We start from the raw sequence: 19,060 nt of genomic DNA, 5'->3' as shown, positions 1-19,060 counted from the left end.
AGTAGATGATAATCTAATAAAAGAAGTTACTAATTTATCTGCTAGCTTATTTTTTAACGTGTTATTATTCTGGTTCATATTTAATAATTGATTTTTTCACCAGAAAGGTATTAAGTGAATTAATCTTGTAAAATTAATTGCCGAAGAAAAATAAGCTTTTATAATTCAATTTTCGCTTCTAAGTTCTAACGTAACACTAGGGTAATTCATTTGAGTTAAAGTTCTTAAGTAATACTGATAGTATAAAAATTCGGTAAAAAAATATTTACAAATAATTATTCATAAAAATTACTCCACTAGCAAAGTCTAAATGATGATGTTGCTTTCTATTGGTAACATATTAAAAATATATTGATAATTTAAGAAAATGATCAATATATTGTGTACATAAGTCAAATCTTATTCATAAATGGTACAGTATCTTTTATCCATGACCTGTACCTACTATTTTGTAGATGCGTAGATCCCAGACTAGGTTGATTTCATTTCCTATGCAACTGACAAAAGTTAATTTCGCCGACTATAATATTCAACGCAAATAAATAAAAGCCTGTTTGCTTTTCTCTCGTTAAATTAACACAATGCTCCTTCAAACTATAAACAACTCTTCTCCCTTCTCCTCTATATATAGCCGGTCAAGCCCAACCTCAATTTGCTGCCTGCCACCTTCATAAAAAAACATTTCTTCTGCTACAACCAAACAAAACCAAGTCAAAATTGAGTGTATTTCAATGGCTGAAGGTAGCCTTTTGGTTGTGACATTAGTTATTGGTTTGGTTGGATTTGTATTTGGCATAGTTTTGAACCATTTTTGGCCTTTGTTCATCAATATTAAGCTTGGTCATGTTCCCAAGGGCAATTTCGGATGGCCTTTATTAGGAGAAACCCTTTCATTTTTAAAGCCTCACCCTTCTAATTCTATTGGAAATTTTCTACAAGAACATTGTTCTAGGTAAGTAACATGCTTCTTCATAATTATGTTTCTTGAAAGTATAATAATATATACCCCTTTTTGTTATTAGTGCTAAACATTATTTTTGCATGTACAATTTGATTTTTGATCAGGTATGGGAAAGTGTTCAAATCCCATTTGTTTTTCTCTCCAACGGTGGTTTCTTGTGACCAGGACCTTAACTATTTCATACTACAAAATGAAGATAAGTTATTTCAGTGCAGCTACCCAAAACCAATCCATGGTATTCTTGGCAAAGTTTCACTGCTTGTGGCTGTTGGTGACACACACAAAAGGCTTAGGAATGTTTCTTTATCACTCATCAGCACCATCAAATCTAAACCTGAGTTTATTAATGATGTTGAAAAATCAGCCATTCAGATTCTTCAGTCTTGGAAAAATAAAAAACAAGTCAGCTTCTGGGAGGAGTCAAGGAAGGTAAAAATTATATATGCACTGACAATATAATTTAGCACGTTATAACATGTTACAGTATCATTTATTCTTGGTTATTGATCAATACTTCTTAAGTAGCATCATTTATTCTTGCTATTGTTTGTTGATTTCCTTCACTGTTCCTGAAGGTCTACCAAACAACCTTTCTATATATCTTCAAAAAGTAGGAGTAAAGTCATACTACCCTCCCAAACTCTACTTGTCGAGTTACATTGTGTTGTTATTGTACTCTACCGAAACGTCCTTTCTCTCTGCCATAAGATAGGGCCACCCTTCTCATATCCCAATTGTGGGAATATAGTGCGTAGGTTATTATTATTGTTGTAGTACATAGAATTTATACTCTAGTAATAAACTTGTGTTGGAAAGTTTTGATCGCAATTATTATTTAGAATTATTACATAATTTTGGTTTCTTGTGTGCAGTTTTCATTCAATGTGATAGTGAAGCAAGTTCTTGGATTAACTCCAGAAGATCCACAAAGTGCAACAATTCTTCAAGATTTTTTAGCATTTATGAGAGGGCTAATTTCTTTACCACTCTACGTACCTGGAACTCCATATGCAAGAGCTGTGCAGGTTCTCCTCATCTACTTATCAATATGTCCTCTTTATTCTTTTACTTAATAAAATTAAAAGCATAGGCATTTTTTATTTTAGATATGCTTTTGTTGCAAAAGATTAAAAGTAGGCATGTGAAATTCAACTTTTTTTTTTGGCCATGACGTCTTCTTCTTTACAGGCTAGAAGTAGAATATCTTCTACTGTCAAAGCAATTATAGAGGAAAGAAGAAGAATAAATGATGGTGGAAGCTGCTGTAGTGATGATAGAAAAAGGAATGATTTTCTTGAGATACTTCTTTGTCTTGATACCTTATCTGAAGATGAAAAAGTTAGCTTTGTTCTAGATTCCTTACTAGGTGGTTACGAGACCACTTCGTTACTAATGGCAATGGTTGTATTTTTTGTTGGTCAATCACAAAATGCTCTTGATCAACTCAAGGTAATTACATGCATTTATCCCTATATACTTGCACAATATTAGACCATTTTAAAGCTAATTACGTACAAATTTCTATGATAAGTATTTCATATGTTCCAATTTATGTGACATCATTCAAATTTCAAATTTCTATGATAAGTATTTCATATGTTCCAATTTATGTGACATCATTTAAATTTCAAGAGTCAAACGAGTTTTTCTTTGAATATGCCTTTAAATATTTTGAATTACTAAGTTTTGTGACTTATAGTAATTTTTACATCGTTTTCAAATATATAAAGTTTATACTTCCTCCGTTCCAGTTTATGTGAACCTATTTCTTTTTTGGTCCGTTCCAAAAAGAATGACCAATTTCTAAATTTGGAAATAATTTAGCTTAAACTTACAATTCTACCCACAATTTTACCCTTAATGAGAATCTTTTATAACCACACAAATACTCTGGGCTCCTTTTTGACTTGTTTAAGACCACAAATTTCAAAAGTCTTCTTTTTTTCTTAAATAGGATTCGAATTTATGTGAACCTGTTTGACTGGGCACGGAGTTTATAAAAAAATAAGATTTTTGGAATTTGTGGTCCTAAATAAGTCAAAAAGGGGCCAGAGTATTTGTGTAGTTATAAAGACTTCTCATTAAAGGTAGAATTGTAAGTTTAAGCTAAATTGTTTCCAAATTTAGAAAGGGGTCACTTTTTTGGAATTGACCAAAAAGGAAATAGGTTCACATAGACTAGAACGGAAGAAGTAGTTACCTAATAGATTAGTGTAAAAAAATCTTTGCATTTTTATAATCATTAGTTTTGCCGTATCTCTCTTGATTTTTCAACTCTCATTGCAAAAACTAATGTAGGTAGAGCATCATAACGTAAGAAGCATGAAGAAAAAGGAAGAGTTATTGAATTGGGAAGATTACAAGAAGATGGACTTCACTCAAAAGGTGGAGAGAATGCGCAGACTGCAATGATTACTGAATATTATAAATATTTAGACTTTATTATCTTTATTAATAGTTTTTTTTTAACTTAAATTTATTTTCTTATTAAATACAGGTAATAAATGAAGCTCTCAGATATGGGAATGTTGTCAAATTTGTGCACCGAAAGGCCCTTAAAGATGTCAAATTTAGAGGTCTGTGTTGACCTGTAATGGTCCAATACTTAAAAAATTGTTTATCCCTAATTATGCATGCATGAGCCTTTATTAGCATTGTACAATTCTACTTTTTTTTTCTTCAAATGTATTGCTATAAAAGAAGAGAAGCTATTTTATTTTTTATAATAAAGATAATATTAAATTGTGCTTGACATTTAAGAATGAATTTTTCTTTTTGTTGAAATTATGATTGTAGATTGTGTGATTCCAGCGGGTTGGAAGGTCCTACCAGTATTTAGTGCAGTTCACTTGGACCCATCAGTTCATGCAAATGCCCTCCAGTTTAATCCTTGGAGATGGGAGGTAATTATATTACAGTGTAAAGAATATTTATACAATTAGAATAAAGTAATTGCAAATAATTTTCTTTTATAAATAAAATAAATAAAAAGTAGGAGTAGTAAGTACATTACAGGTCAAATTATAAAGATACAGTAAATTTTTTGTATATAATTAGTTAAATCCCATTTTGATATTTGTCAAGATCTTTGTCATTGTGGACTTTCGACGTCAGTAATATAAGACACGTGATAATTATTTGAGTTTAAAAAAATATATGATAATTAGAGAAGAAAATAACCTTTATCTAAGTTATGAGAAGTGATTATGTCGCAACAAAAGGGTTAATTAACCCATATCCCCCTCTAAACAAAGCCACATGCCTCTCTTCTTATTCACCTTTCTTTCTTTTAAGGCTCGTTGTCAAGCTGTTAACTCTCTTTTTCTTGTTTTTTTTTTTTTTTTTGCAATAAAAATTAAATGTTTAGAGCGATGAACAAATATGCAAGAAACTGACTCCTTTTGGGGGAGGGTCAAGGTGTTGCCCTGGATTTGAACTTGCAAAGGTTGAGGTAGCATTCTTCCTCCACCACCTCGTACAAAAGTACAGGTAAATATTTAATATAAATTTCTTGCCATTTCTTTGGTGGTCAGCTGTGTTGCTCAAACTCTTTAATAATGTCAAAAGTAGTATATTTTTGAAAAATTTGACACGAGCATGGTAGTATTTTGAAGAGTTCGAACAACATATATGATCAATGATGTGTTGTGAACATATTCTGTATGGTTTTTGTTATTTTCCGTAGTTAAAATTTTCATTAGAAGTTTTTTTTTTATTGTGCTAAATATGGTGACATGTTATGTAGATGGGATGTAGAAGAAGGTGAACAACCCATTGCATATCCATATGTTGAGTTCCAAAATGGTTTAACAATCAGACTGCATCAAATTTCTACCTAGGCCTACAATAATTTGAGTATGGTCATGGGATGAGATCCATTGGCTATTGCCACATTGTGCTGAAAATTCCAATCACAGCATCAAAATCAGGAAGTCCAATGCTATATCATTCGTATACTGTAGACTATGAAGAGCTCTTCCTTCACATATCTGTTTTGCCCTCATCGTACAGAAGAAAAGCAAGATTTCCTTTTTTCCTTTATGTGTATGATCATTATACATAATTCCACGCTACAGCTTTTCAATGAATTTCGATAATCATTCTGCAATTTCTTCATTGCCGTCAGTTTACTTCATACTGATCTTTGTAACTAGGATTTATACACGAATTATCAGGCTCGGAGCCAGAATTTCAATTTTATAGTTTATAGGTTTTAGACCAACGATTTCAATTGCTAATAATTGAGTTCTAAATTTATTAAAAATCTTAACACAAATACACTGTTTAAGCAAAAGCTATTGGTTCAACCGAACCCGCCGAGCTCGCCCCTGCCAATCATGCTTTCAATATCTGGGATGCCAACCTTAACCACCCATATGCCACCAAGCATGAATTAGAATATTTTGTTTTGCTTACTCCAAGGGGTCATTTGGTTGGAAACAAGATATCACATGATTAATTATCTTGGAATTAGTTATTTCGGGATTGTTATCCCACCCTCCTACGAGGATAATATTATCACTACAAAATTATCCCGAAATTAGTTACACTGCAATTTTATCCCAACCAAATATGAAATAAAATCATCTTAAATTTAATCTCGAAATTAATTATCCTTTTATCCTTTGTACCAAATGAGCCCTAAGTCTTGCCTAATTAATTGTTCGATTCTAATGTCCACTATAAGACAATTAGTCGCAATCCATCAATAAATATTCACAATGCATTGTTAAGGAACAAAAACTTGTAAGCTGTTCCAATAGATTGAGGTAAAATGAACTGTGCACCAAATTTCATGTATACATCGCATTTATGGTATATGAAAACCATTGTTTAAAACAAAGCTGACAATAAACAGTGTTACTAGTTTCACAGCTAAGAATTCATCGCGTGTTGTTTCTCAGTCGACATTTCACAATTAACAATTGGATATCTTCAGATAACATTGAACTGTACCTAAAAGATTTTCCATCAAGAGCTACACATTACTTTCTTTCTTTTTGCTGGGCAGGAGAAATAATTCAGTGAATTAACTTCCCACTAAACTAATTACTTGTAACAATCTAAAGAACCTAACTATGTGGATTTTACTACAATGGGACTTCTAACATAGTGCTTACCGTATGACCAAATTAACTGGCCAAATACATAATCTTTTGGACCTTTAGATCCTTTAACCTTCAGAGTAAGCTTGAATGATTTCTTCTCACCAATATTCTTGAACTCAAGACTATTTGGCTCAACAACAGCTGAAATTCCAATGGGGCGACGAATACAGGCTTTGTATGTACCTGGAGATCCAACATTCTTCAAAGTTCTAGTAACAGTAACTGAACCATTGAGATTAGGTACTGTAATTGAGGGTAAGTTCATGTTAATGAAATTAATCGGCTCAGGGCATTTGAAAGGGCCTTGTGTAAATGTCTTGATTTGAGTTTCATTGTAGCCTTGAGCGCAGAGAAAGCTCAAATAATCATCGATAGTCAAGTCATACACCAAACCAGGGTCCATGGCACGGTTTGGCCGTACATGCCCTGCTCCATAAGCAAATGGACTTGTTTTGATGTAACTAGCATTCAACATTGGCTCTATAGCATTATCTCGTGTTCTCGCTGTCCACAAAAAAATAACATGGCACCAGAATCAGAACTAAAACCAGATAAAAAGTTTCATGAGACTCAGAAAATGCGCGTTTTACAACTTTTAACAATTAGGAACTTATGTAATATATTCAAATGTGTAAATGAAAAGGTTATTTTGTTCTTACCAGTGGTCATAATTGCAGATTTAATAGCAGAAGGACTCCAAGTAGGGTAAAGGGTTTTCAGAAGACCAACAATACCAGAAACATGAGGACATGACATAGAAGTTCCTGAAACTGAGTTAAATTTAACCCGACGTTTATCAAAATCTTGATTTGTTGGACCTTCAGCGCCAGTATAGGCAGCGATTACACTCACTCCTGGAGCAGTAATATCAGGCTGCAAACATAATACCAAATAAATGACCCAATGAAGGACATCATGCTAATAAACTAAAAAATAACAATGTTGAATTTGTTGTAAAACCTTAAGAAATTCTGGCGTAACAGTGTTTGGCCCTATCGATGAAAAGGCAGCCATGACTGGAGCTGGCTTTGTTCCAAGTTGAGTTTTTGGATGTGTAATAGAAGCTGTAGGTGTCCTGCATAAAGCGTTTAAAAAAGAAAATGAAGTGGCGTTGTTAGATACGGTCCGGTCCTTATACTATCAGTGTATATAAGTTAAAATCCATCCATAAGTTATTTTACCTTGTTGAATTAACATAAGCGAAGAGTTCAAGTCCATCAGTGTAACTAATTTGCGTAGCAGGTAAGACGTGAGGATCAGCAATAATTTCATTCCCAGACGCATAATCATTTGCTAGAACCATTCCAACTGCACCAGCCAAAGCAGCTTGCTGTCCCTTGTCAACCCTTGCATTATCTCCTCTTAGGCAAACTAAAATAGTTCCCTTTACCTTCTTAGGGTCCAGTGCCCCAGCTTTGCATAATTGTCTGCAGTAAAACAAGAAAAAGAAAAAAGTAAATGTCAGTCAACAAACTCTCAGATTTAGTTGTAGTAAGATCTAGTGAAGTAAGATGATTATACTCACGCATCGTCGGTTGAAGCATGGGGAGCTTTTGCCGAAGCAGCATTTATAATAGGGAAGAGCTTGCCTTTGGGCAGTGTTTCAACTGAAAGACTTTCTCCCTGTCAAATATATTCTCAGTTCATAAAATCAAGAAAACAATATACAGTAAAATTGAAGAATGTTACACCTCGGATTCAACAATTCATATATATAAACAGAAATTGTTCTGCTCCTATACATCTTTATTGATATAGTAGTGCACAAGAGAAAGGAAAAGAACCTTACTTTGTACTGCTTTTTGTTTCCTAGGATGATATAGCTGGGAAACTGACGATCCATAGTGCTCGCGCCAACGGTTATGAGCCAAGGTGCAACATTTGATACTGTACCAGGACCAGGACCAGAGTTACCAGCAGAGGTGACTACAACAATGCCATGCTTAACAGCATGAAATGAACCAATAGCAACACTGTCATTGACATATGCTCCAGCATCTCCTCCAAGTGATACCGAAAGCACGTCCACGCCATCATGAATTGCCATATCAAAAGCAGCCAAGATATCTGAATCAAAGCACTCATTGCCCATAATTGGAGGCCAACAAACTCGGTAAGCTGCTACTCTTGCTTTTGGTGATCCACCCTTTGCTGTTCCGTTTCCATACCCGAAAACACTTGCTCCCTGAACAAAATTTCCACCGGCTGTGGACAATGTGTGGGAACCGTGTCCATCCGTGTCTCGTGGTGTGTTGAAACTTGAATTTAGAGATCCTGCTAGAGTCGCGTATCCTTGGTTGAAGTACCTTGCTCCAATTAGCTTCCTTTATTCAAGATGAACATAACTTCAATGTCAAAATCTTCATTCCAATACTAAAATGTAGAATCCATATCCTAAACGGATGTACATGTTAATTTATTCTGCTTTCTTCCTTGCTTTGTGTAGGGTTCTTTTTTAACTACTTAAGCCAATTTTATCACGGATTGGTGACTTAGGGAACAGATTAACAATCAATTTAGAATTACTTGTGTTGTCCAAAACTTACAAACTATTAAAAAAAAGAAAAATAAAGAAAGATGTATGGTTGAAATTTCGGAGGGTACAATGTCAGTGAACAGAAAGTTCTAAAGTGCAAAATTCTGTTTGCCGAGCTGTGCAGATAAGATGGTAAAAGAAAAAAGTGGACTGAGGGAAACAGTACCTATTGCACTGAAAGGTGTGATCAGAATCATTTTGGCAAATTCCTCTCCACTTTGATGGAATTGGTCCCAATTCTTCATCAATAAAGCTTTTTGATTCAGGCCAGGCACCTGGTCCACACCCATATCACACAAAAAGTTGAGCATTGAGATAATCAGCAGTAAGTCATAATGTAGTAGAGAAAAAAGGGCAGCTGTCGCACACAACATCCCGCATTCACTCAGGATCTATGAAAGGACCGCATCCCAAGGGTGTGATGTAAACGGCCTACCCTAATGCAAGCATTAATGGTAGTTTTCACGGCTCGAACATAATGTAGTAAAGAAAGTTAATCAATAATGCACTCTTACTGTTATATTTAGTCTAACTCAGTTTCCAAGTGAGTGGACTATTAAGCATAAAGATTAATTTTATCCCTTATTGTTGCAACAATGTGAAGGGGAGCCTTGAAGCAACGGTAGAGTTCTCACTGTACGACCTATAAGCGGGTTCAGACAGTGGAATCAGCCATTGATGCTTGCATCAGGGTAGGCTGCCTACATCACACCCCTTGGGGTATGGCCTTTCTCCGGAGCCTGCATGAATACGGATACTTCGTGTACCGGACTACTTTTTTGATTGCAACAATGTCATATATCATGGATTTCAGACACAAAAAATAGAATGAAGTTGAGCGGTTGAAGGGGAAAAGTTATAGTATGAGAATTGGTAACTGCAAAAGGTTGACTAATTAAGAAAAAGAGGAAAGGATGAAATTATCCATCTTTTGAGGTAAGGGCATCAGAACCTAAGCTTTTTCCCCACATATTCTGTTCTTATAATTCTGCTTTTGTTTTCCAACTTGTACTTTGTTTTCAGTGACAGCACCAATCCACTAGTATGTAGGCCTTTGTCTGTGCTAGGACAACACAAGCTATATCGATAATTGAACAACATGAAAAAAAATATTGAATTTCCTCAACTTTTATGAACATTGTTTATCAAATAAATGCAGGTATTAGCTTCTAGATTGCTTAGTAGTTTCCCAACATGGCTTTGCCTAGGATTGCACAGAAAGCAAAATAACTTTCCCATTTTCAGACAATCAGAATACTAATTTCAATTCTAAGTTTCTAACTAAAATATTCTCTAATTGACCCAACCAACCCAAAGATGAATAAAATAATATACTTCTCAAATGCTTACTCTTTCAACTACTGAAAGGTGCAGACATGATTCAAAAAGGAAGCTTCTGTCAAATAAATAATATTTTGTTATATGTGAAAGTGGGTTGGCCAAGGCAAGGAGATTAATGAGATCTTGAAATATCAAATATTAAACTATAGTTTATTGCTATCAAGACAAATCATGCAAATTTCCAACAAGGTCCTTATCATAATTATGGGATCACAGAAGAAAACTTTTTTTACATCAGCAAAGTCAAGGATCTAAGCGCAACTTATTGCAAGCTCAATTTTCTTCACATGCCTATTCTTGACTAAACAGTAAAAACAGGCTGCACCCCAATAGTATAATGGTCCCGGGGTATAATGTAGACAATTTACCCGATACAAACATCAGTAGCTGATTCCACACGTGACTATAGGGTCACACGGATTTACCGTTACTCCAAGACTCCCCTCCTCTCGACTAAAGAGTAACTAAGAGAAAATAGTTGAAAATTTGGCAGAATAATATTCAAACATGAAAAGGACCAGAAGTTTGGATCTGACTTAACACAAAAAATTGGAATCTGTAAATTGAGTATAAAATAGTGAATAAAAAAATATTACCAGTATCAAGATTGCCAATAATTGTATCTTCTCCAAATCTTGCCTTCTTCCATAATGAACTTGGATGTATAACTCCATCATTCTCCAATCCCAAAAAGTTCCATGATCTTGTTGTGTGTAGTTTTCTTCCCCTGTTTAGAAATACTGATACTACTTGGGGATGCTCTGCAAAACAAAAAAAAATTATATTGACAGGGGTGCGATTCTTTTCCAGACCTTGCATAAATGTGAGATGCTTTGTGTACCGCTGCCACAACATTCATAACACATGAGCTTTACCAGAATACATTCTTAATATTAGGTCTCGAATTCGAGCCCTGGTAGGAAAAAACTCTAAGCGGCAGGAATCTGAATGTTAATTTACAGAAAATAACAAGACTACACCAGATAGCTTACTTGCAATTTCTACTGCTTCATCATCTTCAAGCATGGCAGAAAAGCCATTGATGTGTTTAGTGTAAGAGTAGAAAATTGCTTCTTTTGCCTTGTCAGTGCTGTTGTTGAGATTTCAACGTGTAAGATTCTTGACTTCACATAAATCAAAGGGAATTAATTTTACTTAAAAAGAAAAAAACTAAGTAATTACCTTCCCAAGTATGATCCAAGAAACTCATGATGTGAATCTCTTACTCTATCATAATCAATGGATGAAACTTCTTTTCCATGTGAATGTGCGCCCATATACACCACATATGACTATACATAAATCACATTGAATCATTATTAATATTTCCAAATAGTAATTGTGTAAACAATGAAACGAACTAAAACTGAAAAAAAAAAATACATGCTTAATTACCTTTTTAATGGCAAATGTGGGACTAAGCAATAACATAAAAAGAACTGAAAGGAGACATAAAAGGGCAGAGTTTGCCCCCATTGTTATCTTCATGTTCTTTCTTGCTTACTACTACTACTACTGCAACTACACCTCTGCCTTTTATTTAGTCCTTTCACTCTCAATACGCACAGTTTCTATTTAAAGAGAACTCTTTTGGTTGTAGTTGACCTTTCAATGAATTGTTATATTAAAAAATAATGAATCTTGTTTTTTTTTTTAATTAGTGGGAAATGTATCCATTTATTGCATGGTTTAAATTCAAAGATTTCACGGCTTGTGTCTGGTGATAGTATACAACACCCTTGACCATAATCTAGTCTAGATCCAATAATGTATAAGCAAGCTTTTCATGCATTTTAACTCAATTCTTCCTAATATAATCATTCTATAAATATGTTTCCATTGTTTTATTAATAATAATTCATGAATTAAACATAATGTTACCCTTTTCGAGTTCCTTTACTAATTCGTTAAAAGCTAATAAATAATGTATGGAATTCTTTGAATAAAGCCATCCCTTTTATTGGTAATAATAATAGGAATAGGAGTATGGGACCAGTAGAAGGATGTGAACTATTTAAAATAATAGAGGTTGCTTGACGGTTTTGTTTTTTCTAGCAGATATATCCAATGGGACACCCTGGTAAAGACAAAAAATTTCGTCATTTTAAAAAATAATAATTTTCTAAATGACCAATGGATATTTTTTTCTTTTCCCTTCTAGATAGTAATTGGCCCATTTTTCTTGATTCGGATGATCACAGTCAAGAAGAATTCGGGATACGATTTTTGACTCTATATCCAATGAGATAATTTTTGACAAAAATCGAAATTTTAGTGCACTCAAAATCACTTCATCCAAATTATAGCTTAAGTAAAAAAGCCAAAAATATCACTATAAATTGAATAAATATAATAGAAACCCACCTGTCCGATGCTTATGATTCTGATTCATATTTTAATAAGGTAACAATAAAGTGTCACACTACAATACATAGAAACACAAGATTCAATTTGAAGAGTATCATTTTATTCTTTCTCTCTTATCTTGGCTTTTCTTATAAGGAAAAAACTTAATAAGTAGCGTCCTTACGTTAACAAACTTATCATTATGTGTAAAAGAACAAAAAGGGACAGGAAAAATAGGAGGAAATAAATTTATCAAATTATTAGTATTGAGTGTGCCAGAAATATATGGCTTTATTTTCTGCGGTTTTTGAGGTCCATATTCGAACAGAAATGTGCAACACTCTGTATATTGTATTTTGTCGCCGTAATGTATGCTGACCAATCCTATTCACAGTTGGACGGAGGAGAGAATAAAGTGTGAAAACAGCAGCTAATTTTGAAAAGATTTAGAAGCTAGAGTAATAGTTTATATGAGTCCATCAAACTATAGAGTACCAGGTTCTTTATGAGTTTTCACTGAGAACACTAATAAAACAGTAAGTAAATAAAATAGGGAGTTTTACGTGGAAAAATTCCTGCTCAAGGGGATAAAAAATCACGACCTACACTGGTAGGATTTCAACTTCAGTATGAGCAATTTTTAGATTACAACCTATGCAATCTAGGAATTAAATTCTTAATCCCTCACTAACTCGTAATATATTTATTAAAAGCCACTTTACAATACACCTATTACAAAGACTTCAACTCATGACTAACTCTCGTCACGACACAAACACAAAGAGTTTATGGTTTTACAAAGGGGTTCCTAAGTAACGCTTCTAGCTAAGCAATTTAGGAATTACAATAAGAACAATTACAAAGTTACAACTCAACTAAGGACAATAAAATACTGAATTTAGGAACTGGTCCATAGTAGCGTTTAACTTTGTTGTTGAGGCTCTTGAGAATTGAGTTCACTATCTCAGAAGGCTTGAATGCTTGAAGTGAATTCCCAAGTATTCAAGTGATGTTTTGTTGTAATACTCTTGTTAATACACCTTTGATGACATTACTTGAATGATGTAAGCACTTCGTTGGTCAAAGGACAAGTGACTGCAAAACTGCTGCACTGTTTCTGTGGCAGTCACTTTCCAGCTGTGCGCAGTTGACTTTCATATTGCTGTTAGGGAAACACAAGGGATCAGGTCCCTATCTTGTTTCTCTATTTTCTACACTTGCAGCAATTCACATTAGTTGGAGTTCTGGCTGGAATCTGTTCATTAGCAATGTGTACCAAGTATGTTGGGTTCCCTATCTGGTTCTTGATAGTAAGTTTGTTAGATCATCAAAACATAAGGCAAAGACATTGAAAATCCATTAATTTCCCCCTTTTTGATAATGACAAACTTAGACATTGATAACATATATTTAGAGCAGAAATAACCAGATGAAGTAACAAGAACTTCACAAGTTCCCCCTGACTTTATGCTTCCCCCTTAATCTCAATTATACTTCCCCCTTTAGGCATCATTAAAAATACACAAGCAGGCAAACAGCATAAATAAGTATAGCTGATCACGCCCAACTATGACTTATAAAAAGGACAATGCGGTCGTTGCAAATATAATCCGGTTTACAAGTCCGGAGTCGAATCCCACAGAGAACTAAGGCTTAGCTACAACTGTTCACTATTACCAAGAAGACAAGCTTGAACAGTTCCTAACTTATAGATATTTAAATTCTTGTGTTTAACTAATTGATTAACAAATTAAAATAATAAATTAACAACTAAAGATACTAAGAGTTAGAGACAAGATTAAGGAGGTCTAGAGTTATGATTTCTCCAATTGTCGGAATCCTTCCCGCTATGTCTTCTATAATTTCGCCTAAGTATTCTCTACCGATCATGGGCACTCTTATTACCGTAAATCTCTTCCAAGTAATCATGACAATTCACTAGACGCACTCTTCCGAGCTATGCTAGCTGGCTTTTGATACAGCTCACTTCAGATCGCACCCAAGGCTTCGTTATTCCTAATCCCGCCTTTAAACCCGCAGTTATAGATCTCTCTTATACTTTGGGAGTGATATTGTTCAACACTTACCTAAATATGCACTCTCTCCCGAGTTATGCATACTAAATAGGCACAGCTAATTGAGAGCTCTTCAATCAACCATAATATAAACGTAGTTGAACAAATAGAGAAAAGCTATGGCTCAATTATATAAAAACATAACAAGAATTTATCCTACAAAAGGTTCTATCAAAACTCTAGATAACAAATTAGCTATTCATAATAGTATGTAAAACTACAATACTAAAATTCATAACCAACAATGAAAAATAGGAAGAGGAAAGAAAAAACTTGTAGAAGAACTCCCAAGCCTTGCTCCTATTGTGTCTCTGTCTCCTTAGGTCAAATCTATGTCAAAAATATGTCCAATTCTTTTCTTGGCCGGCTTCCTTGGTTTAATATAGGGTTTAGGGCTTAAAATCCCGTATTTTGCACTTTGGTCCCTGAAATTTACGCATCCTGCCGCGGTTACGCCGGAACCGCGGCCAAACACCCTCTCAGATTCTTCATTTGTCCGCGACTGCCTTCTGTCGCAGTTCTGCCGCGGTCCTACCGTAACCGCAGTTTTTCACCCTTTTCCGTTTGGAATTTCGAAAACCATAAAACATAAAAGTTGTATCCCTTTGAGTTATCTTTCCAAAAATTTATTATTAAGCCCAAATGGAATTCTGAGCAAAACGTTATGTCTATTTTACTAGACAGTGCGCAATATGCCTCTTCAAGTTTTCGTTTTGTTGTTTTATTATCCGTTGATCCCCGAACGCGATCCCGGCTTAATTTATTGAGCTATTACTCAGACTTCAAAGCTCCAAACCACTTAAATCCATTCCATAACATCTATATAGCTCGGAATCACTCCCACAAGACATAAAACACACCGTTAGTGCAAAACACTAGCGATTAAAGCGCAAACTCAACTAAAGTACAGTAAATTAGAGTGTAATAATCGACTAAAATACGTAATCATAGCCTATCATCAATAGCTTAGCTAACTCTTGCCACACATGTGCACACAACATGATAGAGAAGAGAAACAGAGAATACAAGCATGTAGATAACAAAAGAGGATAGCTTTTATATATAAAACATATACCTTTGCTTATAAAGCAAAGGCAAGATTGGACTGTTAAAACCGGGAGCAATAATGATACATACCATCCATATCAAAACAAAATAAACAAACACAACTGCCAAGTCATAAAAACAAAAATAGATAATCTAGAAACTGGTCACTTAAAGGGTTGCTTATGGGGCACTAAGAGTAGAGGGCTTGGAAGCTGCAGCAAGGGTTTGGAGAACTAGGTCTATTCGGGTATTCGCCGACTTTTGCTCATTGAGCAATTCTGCTTTCAGGTTCTCCACTTGTGCCAGAAAGCAGCGTTTTCCTTTGTCAAACGAACCACCTCCTCATTTGACTCTGAGGCCCCTTGGGCCTCTGACCTTCCAGGATAGCGTTCCTAGACTTCAACCTTCGAATCTCCTCAGTTGCACTATTTTGAGCATTGATGAGCTGAGAGATTGTTGATGTACGGCCTACCCCCCCCCCCATTCTTCTCGATGCACTCACATTCTTCCAAAGTTTTTTGAGAGAAGGTCTGCTTCTTGCATCCTACCTTGCCTTGCCGCAATGGCACCTTGAAAAACTTAAACACTTGTGTAAGTAGAAACCCATATGGAAGACCACGATTGTCATCCCGCGGGCCCTGCTTGTATGAGTTGGGAACCTTGTGGGCAACCTCTGAGGGGTAATATTGGGCATCGTGAGCTTCGAGTGGGTGTTCATTGTTGGGGATGGTGGATAAGACAGGAGGGCAATTTTTGGGAAAGGTAATTGGAAGATGAGTGATGGAGCTACTAGGTTGGTTGGGAAAGCCATGATAAGCGGGTGGATCTGGAGAGTATGAGGGATCATCTGGCACTGTGACCAGTGTTTGGGTAAGGGTAGTATTTAGGAAGCTAGGTGGTGGCGGGGGCGGTGCCTTCCCAGTCATCCAAGTCTGATACATGTCCGCCATGTGTTGTCTTAATCTCTTTACCTCTTTAACCAACTCATTGTCCTATTCAAACAACTGCTTCCGAGCACCGGTATCAACCAACTCAGTTTTGTTGTTGTCTGCCATTGCCTTTTGACCTTATGTTGTAGAGAAGAGTTACCACTTTTAAAAAATCACAAACCAGCCACCCTTCTGCTATGAATATAACAAAAAGAAGTCATCACGTTAGCGTTAAGGCATTTAACATAAGATAATCTCACTTTATGTGCAATGCACCTAGCCACAGTTATCGGTTCTAAAATGACTTCGAGGGTACAGCGGTCAGTTGGCATCATCCCAATTTGTTCATTTCAATCCTTTCTTTTCTTTATTTTTCTTGCACTTCTTAGCTCGCTCATTTTCCTTCCCCTTTTTCTTTCTGATTATTGCTCTTTTTCTTCCTTCTCATTTCTCACATTCCATGACTTCACCCCCTTTTTCTTTTCCTTTTTTCTTCTTTTTTTTTCCTTTTAATAATAAAAAAATGATTCGATCGAACCTTATGTAGGTTGCCTACATATCATGACCCCGCATGAATTAGATCTTTGCGTAGTTCTGGCAGATCAGGAATAAAGGAAACAAACTGACGTTCTCTGTTTCTTTTTCTTTTTCTTTTCTATTTACCTTAATGACTACTCTGCTGAGAAAAGAGAAATAAATGAAGCAAATATTTTTTTTTTAATTTTCTAAACTTAATGTTCTATAACCTATTTTAAACTCAAACTTAACGGATTTTTTTTTTCTTTGAAACAAATACTCTATTAAGGAAAAACTCTAGAAGAGAAAGATATTTTTTGATTCCTTTTTTTAGGAAGAAAATCTAAAGAGTGAACCACAGAAAAATATTTAGAATTTTCATTTGATATTCTGATGCAAGGTTTCGAAACAAGCAATGAAAAAGATAAAACAAAATGATTTTGGATTTCAATTTTGATTGTCTGAAGAAGAATTTCTAATGATAAACAAAGGATAAAGTATGTTTTTTTTCTATGTACAATATCCTAAAGTTCGAATGAAAATAAAAGAAATTTTGTTTTTCATTTTTCACTAATTTCCCCAAGAAACACCTCAAAAGAAAATCTTTTTGAATTTTGGAATTAATACCTTAAAGAAGGATTTTAAAGAAGTACTAAAAGAAAATTCTTTTTTTTTTTTTGAATTTTGGTCCTAACATAGTAGAAGAAATATAAAAATAATTCATTTTAAGTCCCAGATATTAATTGCCTAAAAGAAAAATAATCTCAAAGGAGATTTTTTTTTATTTCTTATAACAAAAACGCAAAATTTCTTCTTCTTTTTCCTGGATTTTCGACTTGTAACACATTTCCACATATAAAATAAGAAATACAATAACAAAAGACTCGGCAAACTTAACCTGACTATTACAAACTCTACATCACCTAAAAGACTAAATACTACTATACAGGACTAGAAAATAAAACAAAAATAATTGACTCAAAAACATAAAATGGCTCCTCGAGTAGCCCCTGAATGCAGTGATCCTGGGGTATCTGTCATGCTCAAACTCTAGTAAGTAGATCCACACCTGTATGAGAAAATTTAAACTAGCACTATGTGAGACAATAACATTCCCTAAGACACATGCAAGACATGATTGAGGCTATTTTTGCAAAATGGCTTATTTGGCCAAAAGGTGGCTAGAAGTGCAAAATTTGGCTATGATCCCGCAAAGCCAAGAACCTAAGATTTACTAGGAAGATCGGACCCTATGTGGGTTGCCTACATATCACGTCCCGAAAGACGAGAATCAGGTATGCGTAGTTCGGGCAGATAGGATACGGGCGAGAAATAAAAATAACAACTAATTTAGAGAAAATATGTTTTTTTTCTTTCTCTTTTTTTTTTTGAAAAATGATGAAACATGTAAACTTTTTTTTTTATTTTCTTTTTCCCCATTTTTGATTTTTGATTTTTGAAAAATGATGAAAAAGTATAAAAATCTTTTAAATTTTTCAAGCTCTCTTTTTTTTCTCTCTCTTAACAAAATGTAACAGAAAACATAATTAGGCCCCATTCGCTTTATCTTCACAACTCACCCTCTCTTTTTCTTTTTTTTTTCTTTCTTCTTTCTTTTTTCATTGTTTTTTTTTTCAATTCTTCATTTATCCTCAGCTATCATTGGTCCGCCAAATGACTCTTGTACCCTTGAATAAATGCAACATGTAGCACATAAGATGCATCAGGATGATCTTTTATTTTTTGGGGTATACCTGTCCTAGAAGGACCCAACCCCTGTGTTGAGTCCCCTAAGTCAAGTGCACATGATGCAAACAAGCGTTCCTACTAGGGATCCGGCATGAAGCTGAGTTATTCTAGGTTCAAAACCTGGGTATTTGTTCTAGACTTGTATACTCGAGCGGACAACTCGAGCCGAGGAGAGGGCTACGTACCGGGAACCAAAAGGCCATCCGGCTTAGTAACTTGTCCAAGCCTCTTTCTTATTTCAAGATATGACACTAACAGAATAAGGAGTCTCGACCAACGAGCACATCCTCGAAGATGAGAAAAGAAGGGTTTCGTAGCAGTTTATATAAAGTTCAGATAATATCAAAGCGGTAAAAAGCAGCACTTAGCACATTAGGCCCAAACATGTGAATAAAATCATATAATAAATAAAGCCAAATACAACAATTATTCTAAGCTCGAATTCTGAACCA

At 34.8% G+C, this 19,060-nt stretch overlaps 2 protein-coding genes across 2 annotated transcripts; one reads left to right on the top strand and one right to left on the bottom strand.

The window, feature by feature from the left end:
* The first annotated feature begins 643 nt into the window (after positions 1–643).
* Positions 644–5,049, top strand: LOC104212166 (cytochrome P450 724B1-like). The gene is made up of 9 exons (XM_009761372.2): positions 644–952; positions 1,066–1,390; positions 1,834–1,986; positions 2,150–2,410; positions 3,260–3,346; positions 3,459–3,537; positions 3,758–3,864; positions 4,329–4,450; positions 4,707–5,049. The coding sequence occupies exons 1-9, from the start codon at positions 732–734 to the stop codon at positions 4,798–4,800; spliced, it is 1,449 nt and encodes a 482-aa protein (XP_009759674.1). The 5' UTR covers positions 644–731; the 3' UTR covers positions 4,801–5,049.
* Positions 5,050–5,725: 676 nt separating this feature from the next.
* On the bottom strand, positions 5,726–11,509 carry LOC104212167 (subtilisin-like protease SBT5.3). Its single transcript, XM_009761373.2, has 11 exons — positions 11,342–11,509; positions 11,129–11,238; positions 10,939–11,036; positions 10,543–10,707; positions 8,772–8,880; positions 7,859–8,393; positions 7,595–7,692; positions 7,251–7,496; positions 7,030–7,144; positions 6,729–6,942; positions 5,726–6,573 (listed from the first exon to the last, which is right to left on the bottom strand). Exons 1-11 carry the CDS (start codon positions 11,432–11,434, stop codon positions 6,038–6,040), a joined length of 2,319 nt encoding a protein of 772 aa, XP_009759675.1. The 5' UTR covers positions 11,435–11,509; the 3' UTR covers positions 5,726–6,037.
* Positions 11,510–19,060: the final 7,551 nt, after the last annotated feature.

This window comes from Nicotiana sylvestris, chromosome 7 (assembly GCF_000393655.2).
Source record: "Nicotiana sylvestris chromosome 7, ASM39365v2, whole genome shotgun sequence".
NCBI classification, from domain to species: Eukaryota; Viridiplantae; Streptophyta; class Magnoliopsida; order Solanales; family Solanaceae; genus Nicotiana; species Nicotiana sylvestris.
The sequence above is the reverse complement of the archived record's forward strand: the minus strand, read 5'-3'. Positions and strand labels throughout refer to the sequence as shown.

What these genes read in the sequence shown, in the direction of transcription:
- LOC104212167 (XM_009761373.2), bottom strand. Translation starts at nt 11,434, where the DNA reads ATGAAGATAACAATGGGGGCAAACTCTGCCCTTTTATGTCTCCTTTCA. An exon ending in TGAAGCAGTAGAAATTGCAA is followed by an intron (nt 10,708 to 10,938) that starts GTAAGCTATCTG and finishes TTTGTTTTGCAG; the next exon opens with AGCATCCCCAAGTAGTATCA. An exon ending in GAAACAAAAAGCAGTACAAA is followed by an intron (nt 7,693 to 7,858) that starts GTAAGGTTCTTT and finishes TATATTTGACAG; the next exon opens with GGAGAAAGTCTTTCAGTTGA.
- LOC104212166 (XM_009761372.2), top strand. Translation starts at nt 732, where the DNA reads ATGGCTGAAGGTAGCCTTTTGGTTGTGACATTAGTTATTGGTTTGGTT. An exon ending in CATATGCAAGAGCTGTGCAG is followed by an intron (nt 1,987 to 2,149) that starts GTTCTCCTCATC and finishes TCTTCTTTACAG; the next exon opens with GCTAGAAGTAGAATATCTTC. An exon ending in CACCTCGTACAAAAGTACAG is followed by an intron (nt 4,451 to 4,706) that starts GTAAATATTTAA and finishes CATGTTATGTAG; the next exon opens with ATGGGATGTAGAAGAAGGTG.